Genomic DNA, 18344 nt, shown 5'->3' on the forward strand with positions numbered 1-18344 from the left:
GTGGGAACAGTGGGGCAATTAGGAACCAGGACAAGAAACTAAGGGGTTCTTGGAGGAACCTGACCTCTAGGGCAAGCAGAGGAGGGGAAACCCCAGGTGGGCCAGCTGCAGTGGTGACCTGTTGGGTCCTCACATACCTAAACAAGCATGCAGGTGTAGTGCCCACCTTGGGACTCAGTGGCCAGGCAGGCAGCAGCTGGGAGTTTTATGTAACCTCACATTGGATTTGAGGCTCCTGAGCCAACAGGGTTGAGACAACACATTTATCCCAGGCGGCCACAGAAGTGAGTTACAAATGAGCATGGGGTTCAGCCTCCGAGAATTCTCCCTGAGTCATCTTCCTGGGGCTTCCGTAACAGATGCTCTGAATTTGGGGGGAGCTGTAGGAAAAGGGGGCACCTCTGGAAAAGTACCTACTAGGTGGTGGCCAGCAGCTTGGCTGAAGGTGGAATTGGGGGAGGGGGAGGAATACCAGGAGAAGACAGATTGGGAGAGAGTGGTCCCAAGAGGGAATTGTTTCTTTAAAGATTTTTTTTTGTGTGGGTTCCTCTCCATCCAAACCTTCGAAGTGTCTATCAACACAGAATGCAAGAGGGCGGAGGCAGCTGTGAACTCCCTTTACTGTGTGTGGGCTTGTACACCATCAGCTACCCTCGGTGACCAGCTCCCACCGAGTCCTTCCTCACAAGGGACAGTGGATACAAACAAAATAGTTCTCTAGAAAACAAGGTTTCCACCCCTCCCCGCCCTTTGTCCTACCCCTCTCTCAGACAGTGAGTTCCTCTGTCACCAGGCCTCCTTGGGGGCCTGGGGTCTGTTGAGTGCAAGAAAAAAAAAAAGAAAGAAAAAAGAAAGATACAAAAAAGAGAGTCAAGTCGGCGACTAGAGTTGTAGGCAACTGGAGTTCTGGGTCCCCTGGTTGATGGTACCAGCCAGGAACGCCTAGGCGCTGGGGTGTGCGCAAGAGTTCTGTGTGTGTGGGTGAGCAGCATTTCTCCCCATTCCCTGCCTCACCGCCAGCAAAAGAAAGGAGGAATAGGAATAAGAATTAGAAGAAAGGAGGAGGAGAAGGGGGAGGAGGAGGAGGAGGAGGAGAAAGAGGAAAAAGGAAAAATGATAGGGATGTTGGGTCATAAAAAAGAAAAAACTGAGTCGCAGTCTGCCGGGCCAGGGCTCCACAGCGCCCCATGTGGGCGGCGAGGACAGTGCCAAGCAGGCCGATGAGCGCGGATGGAGCAGGGAGGACAGGAGGACTCTGCGAGTAGCACCTGGGAGCAGCTCAGCCGCGCACCCGTCTTGCCGCCGGGCCCGGGACCCCCGGACCCTTAGAGCGGACTCAGCAACCCAGGCGGGCGGCCAGCCCGAGCAGCAGCAGGCATCCGAGCAGGGTGTCGGGGCGCGGGGCGGTGTCTGGCGCGTGGTCACAGTCTGGGCCACCGTCGTCAGCGAGGTCGCAGCGGGGCTGCTCGCAGCGCAGGCCGGTGTAGCCGCGCGGGCAGGTACAGCGCTGGTTCTGCACGCAGGTGCCGCCGTTCTGGCAGAGCAGCTGGTCGTCGTCGCACACGTTGGCTGCGGGCCAGAGGGGACAGTTGAGGCAACTGGAAGAGGGACTGGGCTTCCTGGGTGGGACTCGCGATGCTTAGGACGCACACCACACCATGAGAAATATCCCTGATCGGTGGACCCGGGCTCTTGCCTGTCCCCCTCCCTTGACTCTTACTCTCTTTCTCTCCAGTTCCTGCCCGGCTCTCCAGGAGCATCTGCTATCTGCCTTCAGAGAGTTGCACTCTCTGCCGCGCGTACCTGGAGCGTTCTCTCAGACTTCATTTTTTTAGTGCAAACTGCAGTGCCCTCCGCCAACTCCAGCCAGCTAGCTCCCCTTCAACCCCCAACTCCCCTCCTTGCTGGCTCCCACTTGCCACGGACTCTGCCCACTGAAGACCGGTCATTACCCACTTGAGCCCCACCCACCCACTTTTAACTCTCCCATGGTTGCATCAGTCCCTTCTTGCTGCAGCCACTTGCTAGAAGCCCACCCCAGCCCGAAGCAGAACCACGTAGGCCCCTCCCACCATCCTAGACCACTCCCTCAGTCTGATAGCTCCACCATCAGGGGCTGGTCTACTCACGGTAGCATCCCTGGCGCCAGTAGTGCGTGGGGAGGCAATCATCGCACTTGGGTCCCATCGCTCCCTCTCGGCACTCGCAGAAGCCCGTCTCGTTGCACCGGTCGTGCACAGAGCCGATCTGGTTACAGTTACATTCTGGGGGGGGGGGAGTGCAAGGGGTACGTGCAGTCAGAAGGGCTTGTGTACACCTTCAAATGGGTCCTGCCCCAAACCCAACCTTTATATCCCTTGTCTATATCTCTCTTAGCTCGGTCTCTGGGCTCCCTGGCGATGCTCCCCACAAGAGGGCTCCTGGCTGGGCTGCAGTGGGGGCGGCCGGGGCATCCACATGGCCAGAGAAGGCACTATATAGTTTTTCCTCTCCTGGCATCCAACACCCTTTTCCTCATCGCACTGTGAGTCCTGGGCCAGTCCCATCCCTCTCTCTGAACAGCTGAAGGGGGCTGATTATTTCCAACCCGAAACCAAGAGTGTGACAGGTGTCTGTCCAGGAGGCTGTCTAGTGTATATTACCCTCCCTCCCAAGGCTAGAGGAGGAACAGCAACCAGCAGCTTACCTCTCCTCCCTGCTTGGTCTAGTTGGTTTGAGGGGAGGGTGTGTGTGTGTGTGTGTGTGTGTGTGTGTGTGTGTGTGTGTGTAGGGTGTGTGTGTGTCCCTGACCCCCCAGTCCTTGGTTTGAGATGGAGGCACAGACAGACAAGAAGAAAGGACACCTCTAATCAGATCCAGAGGTCATGCCCTGCCCCTGCAGCTGGCCCTGTGTGACACTGGCAACACAATTCTGTTTGATCACTTTAGAGTTGATGGAATTATCTGAAGGCCTCAGCCATGATCCAGAGTGACAGCCCTAGCTTTGCAACTGAGCTGGCCAGGTGGTGCTGGTGGTGCTGCTGGTGGGGGGAGGGGGAATGGGCAGTGGTCATGCTGGCTTCTGGCTAGGATCCAGCAGCTCACAAGTCTGAGACCTGGCTCCTGCTGGAAACAGGCTGAGAGATAAGCAGTCCTGACTGCCCGTCTATGTTACTGGGTGTTGGTTGGGGACTTCGGTTTTAGGGTCTGTCCCCTGTCCAGGCCCAAGGAGTACCATGGGACTTCTCTACAGAAAAGCCAATGTTGGAACAGAACGCTGAAGAAAGAGTGAGTGCCCACGATGGCAGGCACAGCTTTATAAGGCTGTTTCAACAACAGAGGAGAGACAGAGAAACCGTGTGCCTTGTCCACTGTCCAACTTTCAGAGGAGCGCAGAGAGGACAAGGAACAAGCCAAATGTGCACAGTAAGCCTTCGGCTCTAACTAGTGCCGTGTTTGCTTCCAGTGCCTATAGTCACTAGCTTCTGTCACCTCCAGATGCCCAGATGAAGAGGACCTCACCCTCATCTTGAGGGACACACCCTCACGAAGGAGTGTCTGTACCTCCCTGGGTGATTCCTGCCACCAGTGCTTACCAATGCAGACGTTCTCGTCGTCCAGCTCGGCAGAGCCGTTCCGGTAGTAGCCTAGGCGGCAGTGCTGACAGTGCTGGCCTCGGGTGTTGTGTTTGCAGCTGACGCAGGTCACCACGTTCAGGAAGTCAATGTAGCTGCAGCGGTTGGAGTGGCCATAGCACTCACAGTCTGGACCAGCCAAGTGGGAGAAACACCAGGGTCAATGAGCATTTGGGGGAAACTGAGGCAAACAGAGGACATACCCAAGAATATTCAGGGAAAGTGGGAGGAGGCATCTTTGGAAGAAGGATTGGGAAGGGGCTCCTGGTCAGGATGTAATAAGGCTAGCTCTGCCAGCTTTGAGTCCCCAGGAGGCCCGTGGGCAGGGAGTCAGGGAGGGCAGGGCAGGGCATGCTAACACTTGACTGATGTCAGAGCATGGTGCTATCTGAAAGATGCCCCTGTGCTGGGGCTGCTTAGCAGTTGACTCATGCAAGGTGGGTGGGTGGGGTCGAGCTGCAGGCTGCATTTGCAGAGGGTTTCATGTTTGCCACGGTCCCCTCATGGGCCTGTGGATGAATTGAGCCATACACAAATGTGGACATGATGGACAGAACCTTCCTCCCATGCTGCTTTGGAAGAGAGAAACTGGCTACTGTCCCTGTTCCTGTAAGTCCTTGCAGAACCTCTTACTAGCTAGAACTCCCCACAAGCTTGATTGGCACCATAGACTCTCGGCATCATCTGGCTTTTTCTGGTCCCAGCCCAGCTCTTGAATCTCATTGTTCAGTTCAAACCAAGGAAAGTTACCTCTAAGCCATCGTGGGACCTTTTACATCCCCCCCACAAGTGTTTTGGGTTTTGTTGTTTTGAGACAGGGTCTTCGGTAACTCAGGCTGATTTTGGACTCAATCTGCAGCTAGGGATGACCTTGAACTTCTGACCTTCCTACCTCCACCTCCTGGGGTTACTGGTATACAACTCCACACCCAGTTAGTGCTGTGCTGTGGCTCCAGCCCAGGGTTTATTCCTGTGTTCCAGGCAAGCACTCTACCAACCAAGGCACATCTCCAGCCTGCCACACTCAGTTGTTTTTTCTTCCTGCCCCTCCCCCAAGACAGGGTTTCTTTGTGTAGCACTGGCTGTTCTGGAACTATGTAGATCAGGCTAGCCTTGAACTCAGAGATCTGCCTGTCTCTGCCTCTCAAGTGCTGGGATTAAAGGCGTACACCACCATCGCCTGGCAGCTCCCTCTTTCTTGTGATGAGCAGGTTGGTGCTGATCTAGTCTCCATATAGTCAAAGACACAAGAGACCCTGGAGAAATGCCTTTGAGAAACATCTAGGTGAGCTGATGGGCTCACCCATGGGTCTGCCTGACCTGTCCCTTCACCTGGGCCCTCCAGAGACACCGAGGAGGTGAAGCATCCTCCAAATGTCCCAAAGAGCATTGCCAGTGACCCAGTGTGTTCCAGATTCCACTCCAACCAAGACAAGCCCCTGGGCCACACCTCCCAGGGGAGCCAGGTCAGGCTATTTGTGGCAGCTGCTTCTCCTGCCATGTGCCTGCCCACTGTGCCGGAGTTGCCTTCTGACTCATCCCTGCTTTCCGCTCCCTTGGGGCCGGAGAGATGCTGCTTAACCTTGACCCAGCTATTTTGGGAGGATTCTCTGAGTTGGCACTGACTAGTCCTATCCTGCCTTGTTTTTCTCCAGTGATCTGGGGAAAAGGTGGGAGGCCTGGCCCAGGTCATCTTACCTTGAAATTCTTCAATGGGTATCACTTGAGGAGATCTGGGCTTGAGCTGGAAAAGTGTAGAGCCCTTGGCTTGGGAGGGGGCAGCAGCCGAGGTAGCCACAGCTTAGAGAGACGAGAAACAAGTGCTTACACCTGCCATGGTCCATCCACCAGGGCAGGCTATCTGTACTCAGGGATAAGCTAGACCAAGGCTTCTAAGTGCCTTGGGCTGGCTCCAGGCAACCCTATCACCTGTTCTCATTTGAGGCAGGGAGAGACCACATGACCCTCGGGTGTTAGGTGAGATTCTCTTCAGAGTCTCAGGTTGAAGCACTTTGTAGCAATGAGTGCATACCCACTGTCTCTGGTCCCCCGAGGACACCTATCCTTCTGCTGGACCAATCTCCGAGCACCTTATCCCTTTCCTAATTCCCAACCTAGTGCTGAGGCATTTGCTAACACTAAGAGATATTTGGATGGTTGAAAGCAAATGTCACTGCCCTTCTGCTCTCTTCCTTTGTCCCCTGAACTCCCCTGGCCATCAAATTTTGAGTCTAAACCTGGCATTAAATACAGCATCTTGGGGCTGGAGAGATTGCTCAGTGGTTAAGAAGCACTTGTTGCTCTTGTAGAGGACATGGTTTCAGTTCCCAACACCCATGTGTCAGCTCATAACTGAAGCTCCAGTTCCAGAGTTCTGGGGGATGCACCACCTTCTTCTGACCTCCACGGACACTAGGCATGCATGTAGTTGCACACATACAGACAAGCAAAACACTCATACACATAAAATAAATATTCTTAAATAGTTTTAAGACTGCATCTTCTTTCTGTATGAGGACATCTTTCTATTCCAGCTAGAGCAGGTCCTTGGATGAGACTTACAAGTGTCATTAAGCCAAGAATGCATCCCCTCCCTACCTGGAACCCACCAGTGCCTAGCCCCATTCTTAGAAGTGAGCATGCTACTATCACAGAGAAACCAGTCTCTGTGCTCCTCTTAAGGACTTTCTGTCTCTCCAGTGGGGCAAGAGCAGAGGATGACTAGTGTACTTATCACTAGAGAGGATTGTGGGACCATTAGGATGCTAGAAGCTAAAGGTCCAACCCTCCTAGTTGTGCAATAACTTGCCAGCAGAGGGTGCTCAAAGTCTGGCTCATTTCTCTCTGGGGCTGGAGGGGAGCTTGAGGTGTTTGATGGGGTAGAGCAAGGACCACAGGGCTGACAACAGGTCATCTAGGGATAACTTTCCTTCTGAGGACAACCTTCCTTCTAAGAGCCAAGCTAGCAATGCACATCCACCACAGATGAGCCCCTCTCCTGACTGTTCCCCTACAGTGGGGGAATAGTGCCCTTGACCTGGTCCTGGGGCCTTCTACATGGCTTACACCCTTACTTAACCGGCACTGTCCACTGCTGGGCTAAGTCTTTGCCTCAGGCCTCTCCTGCCTCCTTTATTTATTCATAGTCACCCCTATTCTGAGCCCTATCAGTTGCACAAGTATCCTGTGACCCACATTGTGGGGGAGGGAGAGGAGGGTTTCCTGTAATGAGGGAGCCCTTCTACATAACTTTGGAGCCCTTGGGATGGATGGTTTAGAGATATCGACTACTGGCTTCCAATAGGTGCAGAGCTGGGAATTGGGGTGAGGGGTCTACTGGGCCCTTTACCTCGTTGCTTTACTCTTGAGTTCTTCTCCCACTTCTTTCTCCCTCCTACCCAAGGCCCAGCATATAAGCTTGCTATCCCTACTACAGAGGGAGGGGCCCAAGGGCCCAAGATGGAGCTTCCAGGGTCTCAGGCCTACCATAGGCCCTGCCCCCATACCTTCTGCACTGATGGACACCTGGGGCCAGAAGGAGCTGTCCCCAAGGGGGGCAACAGCAGGTGGCTTGGTCTGCCCTTGGGAGGAAGAAGAGAAGAAATCAAGTCACATGAGGGATGACACCCCCACCCTTCCAGAGACCTCTGGAAAAAGCAATACTACAGGCTGTCTACACTGGCCAAAGGACCTGGCTCCAAATCCACTACAGAGGCAACATCTATGCTACTGCAGCCTGCAGAGGATGTGCACACACTGATGCCTGAGGAGAGGAGGCCCCCATGCCTGAGGCTCTGTGGGCTTTGAATAGACCTCCCTTCTTTGGGACATGGCCTCAAAGACTCTTCCCTCTGTGTGGTTTCTGTTACAGCTTAAGGGCCAGGAGGAACAAGTCCTGTGTGTGAAACCTCAGGCTGATGCAGTACTTGGGGACAATGCCCTGGCCAGGATGCTAGACACATTGAGCAAGGTTCTAGACAGTTCCACAGAGTGTCCTCCGATGTCTAACTCGACTCTCTGATCACTGCCCTTCCACCCTCTGATCCTTGCCTTGAGAATCAAGGGACCTCATCATGGGTTACTAACTCTCCCACCCCCGACATTCAGTTCCAGAGCTGGACACAAAGCAAGGAGCACAGGCAGCAATCACTTTGCCAAATTCAAAGGACAGAGCTGGAAGAAGGATGTGTGTGTGTGTGTGTGTGTGTGTGTGTGTGTGTGTGTGTGTGTGTGTGTGTGTGTATTGGGGGGCATCAAGGGGAAGCTGATGCCTTCCTTGGAAAAGGATTACCTGTGATGACTGATGGAGAAAGAAAAAAAAATTCTAACAGTTAAAAACGGCGGGAGATTCCCAGCTGGGAGCCTGAAGCCTTTGGACATCAAATTGACATTAATATGGTATTCAGTGAAGAGACAAGGCTGCAGGACCCAAATTGGCAAGGGCTTAATTAAGAGCCCTGGTAAATCCACCCGAAGGCATCTTGCTTCTGAGCTTGTCTCCCCCCCCACCCCACTAGGAGCCTGGGGAAGATTAGGGGCTTCCAGCACAGAGCTGCCTTCCAGAAGCTTGACACTGGCAGGAGACAGAAACATCTGGGGCTGGGGTTTCAAGGCCCATCTGGGCTGCAGCCAAAAAGGTCTGAGAACCTGGTAGAAGGTGCTGGTCCAGGAAGAGAAAGCTGCCTGGGTTTTGCTGGGGCATGCTCAGGTGTCCTGTGTTATGTGCCAAAACTAGACAAGGGTCCTTTGGGACCAAGAGCCCATGCTAGCTAGGTCTTAATGTTAGGACCACTTCCAAGCACCTGAGATTTCAGGGCAGTAGCCCCAAGTGGCAGAGAGGGCAGGGAGTGAATGGAGTCAGCCCTGTGTGTTTCCTGGGACCTTATAAAGCTGTTTCTTTGTTTTTGTTTTTTTTTTAAAAAAAACAGCTTTATTGAGGTATAATTTGTATATTATAGTGGCAGTAACTCCTCCCCAAGCCTCAATTCCCTCCCCCAGTGAGGCCGGGAAGATAATGCTATGCTGTGTAGCCATCCAGACACTTGAATGCAAGCAGCATCCAGACCAAAGGTGTGCCAAGTGTCCTGGGGACTCTGGGTACAAGTGGCCATGCACACACCAGCTAAGGATGTCCTAGATTCGAAGGTGCAGGCAGCTGGCTGTTACCTTAAAGGCACCTCCTCCTCTTATTGCTCAGCCATTCAGCACCGGGCTCAGAATTGCAGATCTGATTCTCACTGGGAGTTTGCTATTGCAGCCTGGAGGATGGGCATGCCTAGCAAAATCCTAGAGTCAGCCAGCCCTGTGTTCCAGGGGTCTCTCATAACTCAGATCCTGTCCTTCTAGTGGGCTCCCTGTCTTTTCATATTTAATTTCTAACTTTAGTCTGCCCCACACAGCTTCCAAGTGGGTTCAAGGTCCCTCAGTTCCTTACAGCCAGTGCCTATTCCTGCCCTCCATGGACTACTGGTCAATCACAGACAGAGCACACTTCCCCTTCCTGATAATTTTGCTCCCCTCTGCCCATCACAGGCTCAACAAAGTGCAAAGGTCTCCAGCAGAAGCTCGGCCTCAAAATCCAGATTCCTCCACTTCAGAGGGGTTCCTGGCAGCAAGAGGTTCCTCTGAAAGTCTTCATCTCCTGGTCCAGCCCCATATATTTGTCCCCATGGAGAGGAAGGGTTCAGAGAGAGCTGTGGTATGGTCCTGGGAAGGTGACTTTCTCAAGGCTGTCAATGGACCTGGAGAGACCACCCTGCACAGCAGACAGAGACAAGATAGAGTGTAGGGTTGATCCCTTCCCCAGCTGCTGTAGGGATCTCTGTCCTCAGATGTTACCTGCCAGGGAGTGTCTAGGCAGGGGCAACAGATGAGAGAGAAGAAGGTCCAAGGAACAAGGAGCTGCTATCATGTCTCCCCTGAGAAGGGTCGGGGAGGATGTGCTACTGGAGCTAGAAGGAAGTTCCTTGGCCACCATGTTGCTGGTACCCTCTGGGAGGAGGGATCCTTTTAGATTCCCAGCGTCCATAGTGGACTAGACCTGTTAAGACTTCCCCAGATGAGTCCAGAGGGTCACACCAGGATCCCATGCCACTTGGATGCACAAATCCTGCTTTGGGAGGGCAAACAGCCAGGCAAGTCTGTAGGCTTGTGTGTACAGCTGTAGTCACTGCTGTAAGGCAGGAAGCTGGCCTGGGCTGTCTCTGCTCCCAAATATTTAGGAATCTGCTTCCTCCCATGGCCCTTCCTGCCCTGATCTCTTCCACTAATCGGGTCTGTTCTCCCCACTGGCCAGCAGCTGGACAGAGGACCCAGTAGGTGGGCCAGGAAGGGACAGAGTCTGAGCCAGCTCCGTGGATGTATGACAAGCATGTCTGGGTGACAAGGTATCATCTCTGGCTGAATAGGGTGGACTTGCTGCCATGGGCACCCTCCTACAAGATCCCCTGTCCCCTTCACTACATTGGCCTCTGCACCCTTCTTTACAATGCTTGGAGGAACTAGAAGATTACAGGAGCCTCAGTGGTTGCCTTGGCCAGGACTCCCGGCTGGGACGGTTTCCTGAGATGGCCTGGGGACCCCTCAGCCAGTGCTTTAATGGGGCTAGGATGCTTACAGTTTCTACTCTAAGAAGCAAGCAAGTGTTGCTCTTCCCTGAGTGAGGGAGGCAAGAAGGGAGGGAACAGGCATCTCTGGGTGTATTCTCACACCTACCTGTGGACTGTGGGGTGCTGGGGGCTGTAGAGACTCGGGTGGTAGATGTGGAGGGGGTAGAAGTGATATGGCCCCTCTTTGTGGCCTCAGTGGCCACAGGGGCTTTGGGGGCAGGGTCTTTTCGGAACCTGCTGGAACCTGGCAAGACATGGAGAAAGCAAGAGAGGGTGGAGTAGGGGCATCCCAAAGAAGTCTTCACTTTCTCTGATGTTGGGGGCGAATACCAGTGATGCCTGCAGAGTTCAGTTTCCTTCTGCCCACTAGCATCTCAGAGAGGGGCCAGCCTGGCTGAGGCAGGGCAGGCTGTCAAGGGCATGTCCCCATTGAAACATGATGGAGTGGAAGCATCCTTGAGGCTTGGGGTCTGCCACAGTTTGACACTGACAAGCCCTTTCCTGCTGACTCTTGGAGTAGGTAGATCTCTTTTAGGATGGGGATGAGTTTGCAATGTCTAAATGAGATCTGTAGTGCCCTGCTCTGCACAGCCACCTGACTCCACTAAACACTTAGCAGGACCATGTGGATGGGAGTCGTCAGGCACCCACATCAGACATCTCGACCATTCTTGGGACTTCAAAGACACCTGCACTCTTGCAGATGCACTTCCCTGGCCCCACACACCAAAGACATCCCAAGAATTGGGATCAGAGCTTGCCCCTCCAGCCTATGGCAGAGCAAGTTGGCTGTGGAGACTACCTGGAGGAGGTACCAAGTGGTCAAACAGAGGACAGATACTGCCACTAGTAGAGAAGGCCCCCTATTCTTGGCTGTGTACAAAGGACAGAATGGAGTGTGGCAGGACAAGGGAGTCTGTCCGCTCAGTAGGTGTCAGGGGACCACAAATGCACAAAGGCCCTGTCCTTCTTCCAAAGCAGCATGAGAAAGCTTCTAGGAGACCTGGGGTGAGAGGTGGAGAAGCAGATTGCTGTGATTAGATGCAGGGGGAACATAGGCCAGGCCTCTTCATGTCCACTCTCCAGGGCCAGCCCCAGAGTCTTGTACTGAGTGCGCATACTTACTGCCAAAGGCGGAGCCCGCAGCGGCACCTGTATGGGCACAGGAGGGTAGCAGTGTTAGAGACAAGGCCTGACAACCTTCACCTGATACAGGACAGTGTACAAGGCAGGGGGAGCCCATGGAAGGGAAGGAGACTTAGAGAGCCTGAGACTCTGCTGGGTCACAGGGGCAGCCTCTGGGACCACACTGATGGAGACTGTCACCATGGACTGCCTGAAGGCTGCCTTTAGTCCGTTTTTCAGAAGGGACACTGTGAACTATTTCTTCCCCAGGACATTGTGACAAGCGTCCTTATGTTTGATCCCAACTTTCATCCCTAAGGCAGGATAATGTCTCCAAGGACAGGGAATAGGAGGTGTGGCCTGCTGGGAGACAATAGTGTGAGAGCTGAATCCAGGTCTCTCCGTGTTCTGTGTCACTGTGGGAATGGAAGCCTGGGACTGGTTTAACCAGTGATGTCACCAACCCTGAGTGGCACTGTCACAGTCACAAAAGGAAGGGGTCAGTCATGGCTTTTCCTTAGGTGTTTCTGAGAAAGGACTTGTGGTGGGGACGGTGGGCTGGGCAGGCCAGTCTTTACCTAGGCCCCCAGCAGGTACCACATGCATGAGCTATGGAAGAGCTTGGGATTGTGGGAGCTGAAGCAAGGACTCAGATGCTAGGAGTGGGGTGCAGAGGAAAGGTGACCCCAGAGTTTGGTCTTGAGGGTGAGAAAAGCACAGGGATACAGTGGGACGATCCAGTCCCAGAAGACTGGATGCAGAGGACTTTGGCTTTGGGATAGGGAGGAAGGGAGGGAGAGGGTAGGGTGATCTCACAGGGGCCTTGTATTTGGAGGGACTGACAACTTAGGGTTTTGCCCCCGAGGCTTTGAAGTATGTGGGCATCTGGGGGGGTGCCCCCTATGATTGTGATGAGGAGGTCCCAGAGAGGGGGTAGATAGAGGGAAGTGGGGGAGAGGCAGGGACAGTTCCTAAATCAGGGAGGAGATAAGACATACAAAAGCCACTCTGGGGTCTGTCTGTCTGTTTGACAGGACAAGGGGACAGTGGCCCTCCTAGGTATTCTTCGGGTAGGAGTCTTGGTCCATGATGGTGGAGGTGACAGTCGGGAGGCTGAACGAATCGCAAGTAATGGGGTGGGGTATGGCTGTAGGGCAGATGGAGGGGAGACAAGGCCATCAGTGAGAGGTAGCAACAAGGACTAAAGGAAGGTTCAGGAGACAAAGAGATGGGGAGAGGCACCCAGGGGGAGGGAGCTAGATAGGGGGGCAGGCCAGCAGCCCGCCAAGCCCCCTCTGTGCCTTTGAAGACCCTTGAGTGCCTCACAGTGCTTGGCAAGTCATGCCTTCAAAGGCTTGTCACAGTGCCGGCTGTAGCCCACGCTCAATGCCTGTCACCGTCTGCCTTGCTGCAGCCTTCAGCTTTGATCACTCTAAAGCCACATGAATCTTTTAGGGGTGAGGGAGGGTGCCAGATGGGACATGTGATTTGGGAACTATGTGGACCCTGGCTTGTCACTGGGTCCCATGTTGGCTGGAACTGGCTGTGGAACCAGGAGGGCACTGGGCTGGCTGGGCCTCAGGGGGCTCATTTGGGTGTGGAGGGGTGGGGTAGTCATGGCACTCCCATGGTATTGTAAGGTCTCAAGGAAGCCATGTGTGGTAACTGATCCTGGTGCAGGCTCAATCTGGAGCAAGTCATTTGGTGTATTTCATGTATCAGGGATCTGAGAAGCCAGCCTAGGCTCCCTCCTGCTTGCACCCCGGAGACTTGTGGGAGCTGTGATTTCATGAAGCCTGTCTGGGGGTTCCCCATGCATGAGGGTCCCTTAAAGGGTGCTCATGATGCAGACATGTATGGGCCAAACTCTCACGTGGCTTCCCTTGATATCTGAGTGAGGTGGGGACAAGACTGGGTTGAGAGCAGGGACTCAGACAAGTGTCTCAAAAGACACTTCTGCAAAATGTGAAAGTTAGTTCTTGGCTACTGGAAGCGAGGCTCGGGATTCAGTGCCAGAAGCACCATGTGAAGCACCCCACAAGCACTCATTGTTAGGGACATTTGCCTGGACCTTCTGTCCAGAATCTCCATGGGGGTCTCCTGCCCTGCTCTCTGAGCGGATCTGTCCCCTCCTCTGTGTGTGTGTGTGTGTGTGTGTGTGTGTGTGTGTGTGTGTATGCATGCAAGTGCACATGTGAGCCACAGTCCTGGGGCACAGCATGAGGACTGTCACTGGATTGGCTACATACGTACAGGCGTTGGGAGAGCCGTGGGGCAGTGGCAGGTAGGAGCCAGCTCGCCAGGCCCGTGTCCGGAAGTTCTTCTTGCACTTGCCACAGTCAGGGCCTGTGGTGTTATGTTCACACTCACACTGCAGGCTGCCCTCTCGCACTGTGCACAGGTTGGCGTGCAGGTTGCACTTGCACCTGAAGAGACCAGAGGACGGGGGAGGTCAGTGAGCTCCAGAGCAGGCCTCTGGTGAAGGCAAGAGCTCAGGAGCAGGAGTGGCCAGGACTGTGCTGGCTGTCCTGGAAGGGACTCTGGAGGCCAGTGGTTCATTGCACCCTCAGACTCTCCTTCAAGACAAAGAGGACTGACACCCATTCTCATGGTTTGGAGACCTTTCCCAGCCAGGGATGCTCTGGACCCCTTGAGGTTGGTTTTGGCGTCCCTCTGTGGCTGGATTCCTGAACTTCTGCTCTTAGGTGGTGAGAGATTTTCTTGTGCCAGATGTCTCAGTGTTTTGACCACCTTAACTCCTTTTTATATTAATTAATTAGTTAATTAAATAATTATTTTTGAGACAGATTTTCTCTGTGTATCCCTGGATGTCCTAGAACCCTCTCTGTAGATCAGACTAGCCCTGAACTCAGAGATTTGCCTGCTTCTACCTCCCTATAGCACATGGCATGCTCATCCTCTCACACTTCAGTGGTGTGGCTGTTACCATTGTGAACACATTTGTTAACTAAAGTCCAGCTTTTACAAGATTCCCTAGAATTCGGGCATGTCCCTGTCGCCATCTCATAAGGAACAGTTACTCTGTCCAAAAATGCCCTCTGCACTCTTCGTTTGTCTTTCCATTCTGTTTCCCCTGTCCTGCCACTGCCCACTCATCACTGACCTGGGATTGACACCCATTCTCATGGTGCTGGGATTAAAGGTGTGTGCCATTATCACCTGGCCTATTTTTTTATTATTTGAGAGAGCATCTCACATAGCCCAAGCTGGCCTTGAATTAGCTACATAGTCAAGGAAGGCCTTGAAGGTAGATTTTCCCATATCTACCCCTCAAGAGCTAGGAGTATAGGTACTGGCTATCACACACATTTTTAATAGTTAAATTAATTTAACATGTGTGTGGGGGGGTGTGTGAGTGTGTGCACGCGCGTGCACATGTGTTACAGCATGGGTGTGGAAGACAGAACAACTTTTGGGAGATGGTTCTCCCTTCCAATATGTGGAGCCTGGGGATGACACTCAGATCATAAAGTTTTGGGACAACTGCCTTAATGGGTTAAGTCATCTCTCTGGCCCCACAATCGTCTTTTGTTTTTACTTGTTTTGTGTGTATGTGCTAGAGATTGAAACCAAGGCTTTGTGCACACTAGGTAAACCCTTGGCCCACTAGGCCACATCTCCCCATCTATCTTAGCTCTTAACTGAGGTGGGTAGACAGGTGACAGGTGGTAGCCATGCCCAAGCACCTTCTCTGTGCAGAGTCCTGGCTGAAGGCTTCAGACCCAGGCACTTGAGGGTGACAGAAAGAACCCCAGATTCTCAGCCCAGTTAATTCATGTATTATTTACCATTTATTTCATCATTGTGCAAACTGGTAAATAAAGGGAAAGCAACAAGCATGGATTCTGCCTGTTCTCTGTAAGCTCTACCTCTGTAACCTAACATCAATGAGGGCACCTTCCTTTTTTTGGAAGAATTTCATGATAGAGTTAGGGACCCTAAGAATGGAGGGCTTCAGGCACTGAGCCATGACAGCCCAGAACACAGATGGCACAACCAGAAAAGGAACTTTCTAGAATGTTCACCACTTGAATCAGACCAAATCTGGACCAGAAACACCGAGGACAGAGCCACACACTGAATGCCACCAAGTGGGATGCAGCCCACACAGTGCAGACAGGTACCTGGCAGCTCAATAGATGGGTGACAGAGGATAAAGGCTGCTATAAAGGGAGGGGACACCAGCAAACTCTTGAGGAACCTCAGAGGCTTGTCAGTCCAGGGCCAGGTACACACCTGGCTGGGTCTTGGTGGAAACACACTCAGATGAATGCCAAGTGTACCTAGAGGGCACACGATAACCGATACTTGGGGTGTTTATGGTATTACTGCATATCAACTGTCATGATGCTATTGTTCACTGGTTCTTATAGTCTCTGTCTTCTAGAGAGATCCAGAAATATTTACAAGTACAGTTATGGGACAGTTGAGTGGTTTTTGGGTGACAGAGGACCACACAGCAGAGACACTAAGGAAAAAGACCTCAGATGGTGGCTGGAGCTGGCTCTCTTTGTGTGTGTGGAGTGTGGGAATGTAAAAAAAAAAAGAAAGTTAAAGAGATCTGAACACAATGGTGCACACCTGCAGTCCTTGGTATTCAGGAGGCTGAGGCAGGGGGATCTCAAGTCAGCTAGGGCTACAGAGTCTTTGTCCAGAAAACCAAGACAAAACTCACAAAATGAGTGGGGATCTGGGGAGGCAAGCAGGTGCATGTGTGCACAAGCCTGCCTATTCTGAGATGGGCAGACTCCCAAGATATATTGTCAATATTTGGAAAAAGCAAATTGCCTACTTGTATGCTGAATGGAATCTTATTTTTATTAAAATATGCAAGGAAAAATATTTATAGGGCAGCACTAATGTGGCAGACTCTGAGCTGGGGAGTTAAATGAGTTAAGTAAGTTAAATGATTGGCAAAGGAGATGGTGGTCCCTTCTCTGATGAGCACTGGGTGTAACTAGGAGACGATAAAAAAAGGTCAGTGATGAGTGGGCAGTGGCAGGACAGGGGAAACAGAATGGAAAGACAAACGAAGAGTGCAGAGGGCATTTTTGGACAGAGTAACTGTTCCTTATGAGATGGCGACGGGGACATGCCCGAATTCTAGGGAATCTTGTAAAAGCTGGACTTTAGTTAACAAATGTGTTCACAATGGTAACAGCCACACCACTGAAGTGTGAGAGGATGAGCATGCCATGTGCTATAGGGAGAGGGGTACCCAAGAGCTGGAACTGTCTTCCTGCTGGTCTGCGAACCTGCTCTATAAACAGCAGTATTAGTAACAAGGGCTGGTGTCTAGCTCTTCAGTTATGCTTGCTAACTGTTGTGTGAAGTTCTACCCAAAGAAGAACTTGGGGTTCCTGGCTTAGACTGGGGGAGCAGAAAAGTATCCAGGAAGAATATCTCTGAACCCAAAATGTGAAGAACATTCTAGAAGGGGAACCTTCTAGAAAGAGCAAGAGCATGAGGAGGTGCCTGGGATGGAGAGGAGACTGATATGGTGGTCGTTGGGGGTGTTCTCCTGGGGCGAAATGGACTAGTTGACATTTTACAGCATGGTGGCTGCTCTGGGCACATGGATTTGTCTGGGCACCAGAGCCGAGGCAGGGAACCAGCAAGCATCCTGGGTTCCTGTCATCATCCCATAAAGATTGTTGCTGGGATCTGGGGAGTGGCATGCCAGGCCCTGAGTTCTATGCTCAGGATGAGATTGGGGAAGATGTCTGCTGAATCCTTACCTCTTATCATGTTTCCCCTGCCAGCCTGGGCTGGGTGATGCTCTGTGTTCCCAGACCCCACTTCTTTTTTTCTTTTTCCTTTTTTCTGTTTGTTTTTTTTTTATTTGAATTAGAAACAATATTGTTTTACATGTCAATCCCAGTTCCCTCTCCCTCCCCTCTTCCCCTGCCTCCCCTCCCCCACCTATACTCTACCTATCCCATACCCTTTCTGTTCCCCAGGGAGGGTGAGGCCTTCCATAGGGGGTCCTCAGAGTCTGTCATATCCTTTGGGATAGGGCCTAGGCCAACCCCCTTGTGTCTAGGCTGAGGGAGTATACCTCCATGTGGAATAGATTCCCAAAGTCCATTCCTATGCTAGAGATAAGTACTGGTCTACTACAAGGGACCCCATAGATTCCCAAGGTCTCCTCACTGACACCCACATTCAGGGCATCTGGATCAGTCCCATGCTGGTTTCCCAGCTATCAGTCTGGGGACCAAGAGCTCCCCCTTGTTCAGGTCAGAACCCCACTTCTTATATACTCCCAGGAGGCCCAGCACCCCTGGCCTCCTCATGTCCACACTTTGCACAGCTAATGCCCCTTGGACTTTCAGCCTGGTCTTCTTGTCTCTGCCTCTCTTCCTGTGCTTGTGTCCCCCTCACTAGGGACAGGGCTTAGCAGGGGACACCTTCTGGGGCAGGGATGTGGGAGGCAAACCTCACCAAATACCCACTATCTGCTGGGATGTCCAGGTTGCCTGTCTTCATGGCCTTCTGCATACATGTCATCCTGATATGTAAGGGAATTTGAAGTACAGGAGGTCCCCACTTACGATGTTTTCTCCCTCAGTCTTTTAACTTTATGATGGGCAGAGGCATATCCAGGTGGCCATTTTGTTTACACTCTCATACAGAATGCAATGAACTTCACCAGATATTTGATATTTTGTTATAAGAAAAACTTAGTGTGTGGGAGAGTCTATTCAACCATGGGCTGGTTAGTGGGAATGTGTTTAAGGTAGGCTACACTACGCTGTGATGTTCAGTTGATGAGGGTCCATTGGGGCACAACTCCATTGTAAATTAAAGTGCTATACACTCAAGTGATGGAATATTACACAGTCATGAATGCACATAGTGAGGGCTATTTCCAGCTGCAAGGACCATTCTGAATGTGAGGGCAAAAGGCCACAGTTCCCAAATGCTCTCATTCCACACTCCACTGTCATCTTCCTCTTGTAGATGAGGACATGGA

The 18344-nt window shown here is 52.3% G+C and overlaps 1 protein-coding gene across 4 annotated transcripts in view; it reads right to left on the reverse strand.

Annotated features, from left to right (window-relative positions):
* Positions 1–603: 603 nt before the first annotated feature.
* The window catches only part of Ntng2 (netrin G2), a 61882-nt gene continuing 44141 nt past the window's right edge, over positions 604–18344 (reverse strand). For 2 of the 4 annotated variants that reach the window (XM_035446610.1, XM_035446609.1), the window contains 4 exons: positions 13601–13773; positions 11348–11374; positions 7121–7195; positions 3602–5414 (listed from right to left, as the gene is read on the reverse strand). In XM_035446610.1, the coding sequence (XP_035302501.1) occupies positions 4759–5414; positions 7121–7195; positions 11348–11374; positions 13601–13773 (931 nt within the window). In that variant the 3' untranslated portion in view covers positions 3602–4758. Of the gene's footprint in view, positions 1570–2129; positions 2265–3575; positions 5415–7120; positions 7196–11347; positions 11375–13600; positions 13774–18344 lie in introns of those variants that run through there. The other 2 variants (XM_027423095.2, XM_027423091.2) reach the window with 2 other exon arrangements.

This window comes from Cricetulus griseus, chromosome 6 (assembly GCF_003668045.3).
Source record: "Cricetulus griseus strain 17A/GY chromosome 6, alternate assembly CriGri-PICRH-1.0, whole genome shotgun sequence".
NCBI classification, from domain to species: Eukaryota; Metazoa; Chordata; class Mammalia; order Rodentia; family Cricetidae; genus Cricetulus; species Cricetulus griseus.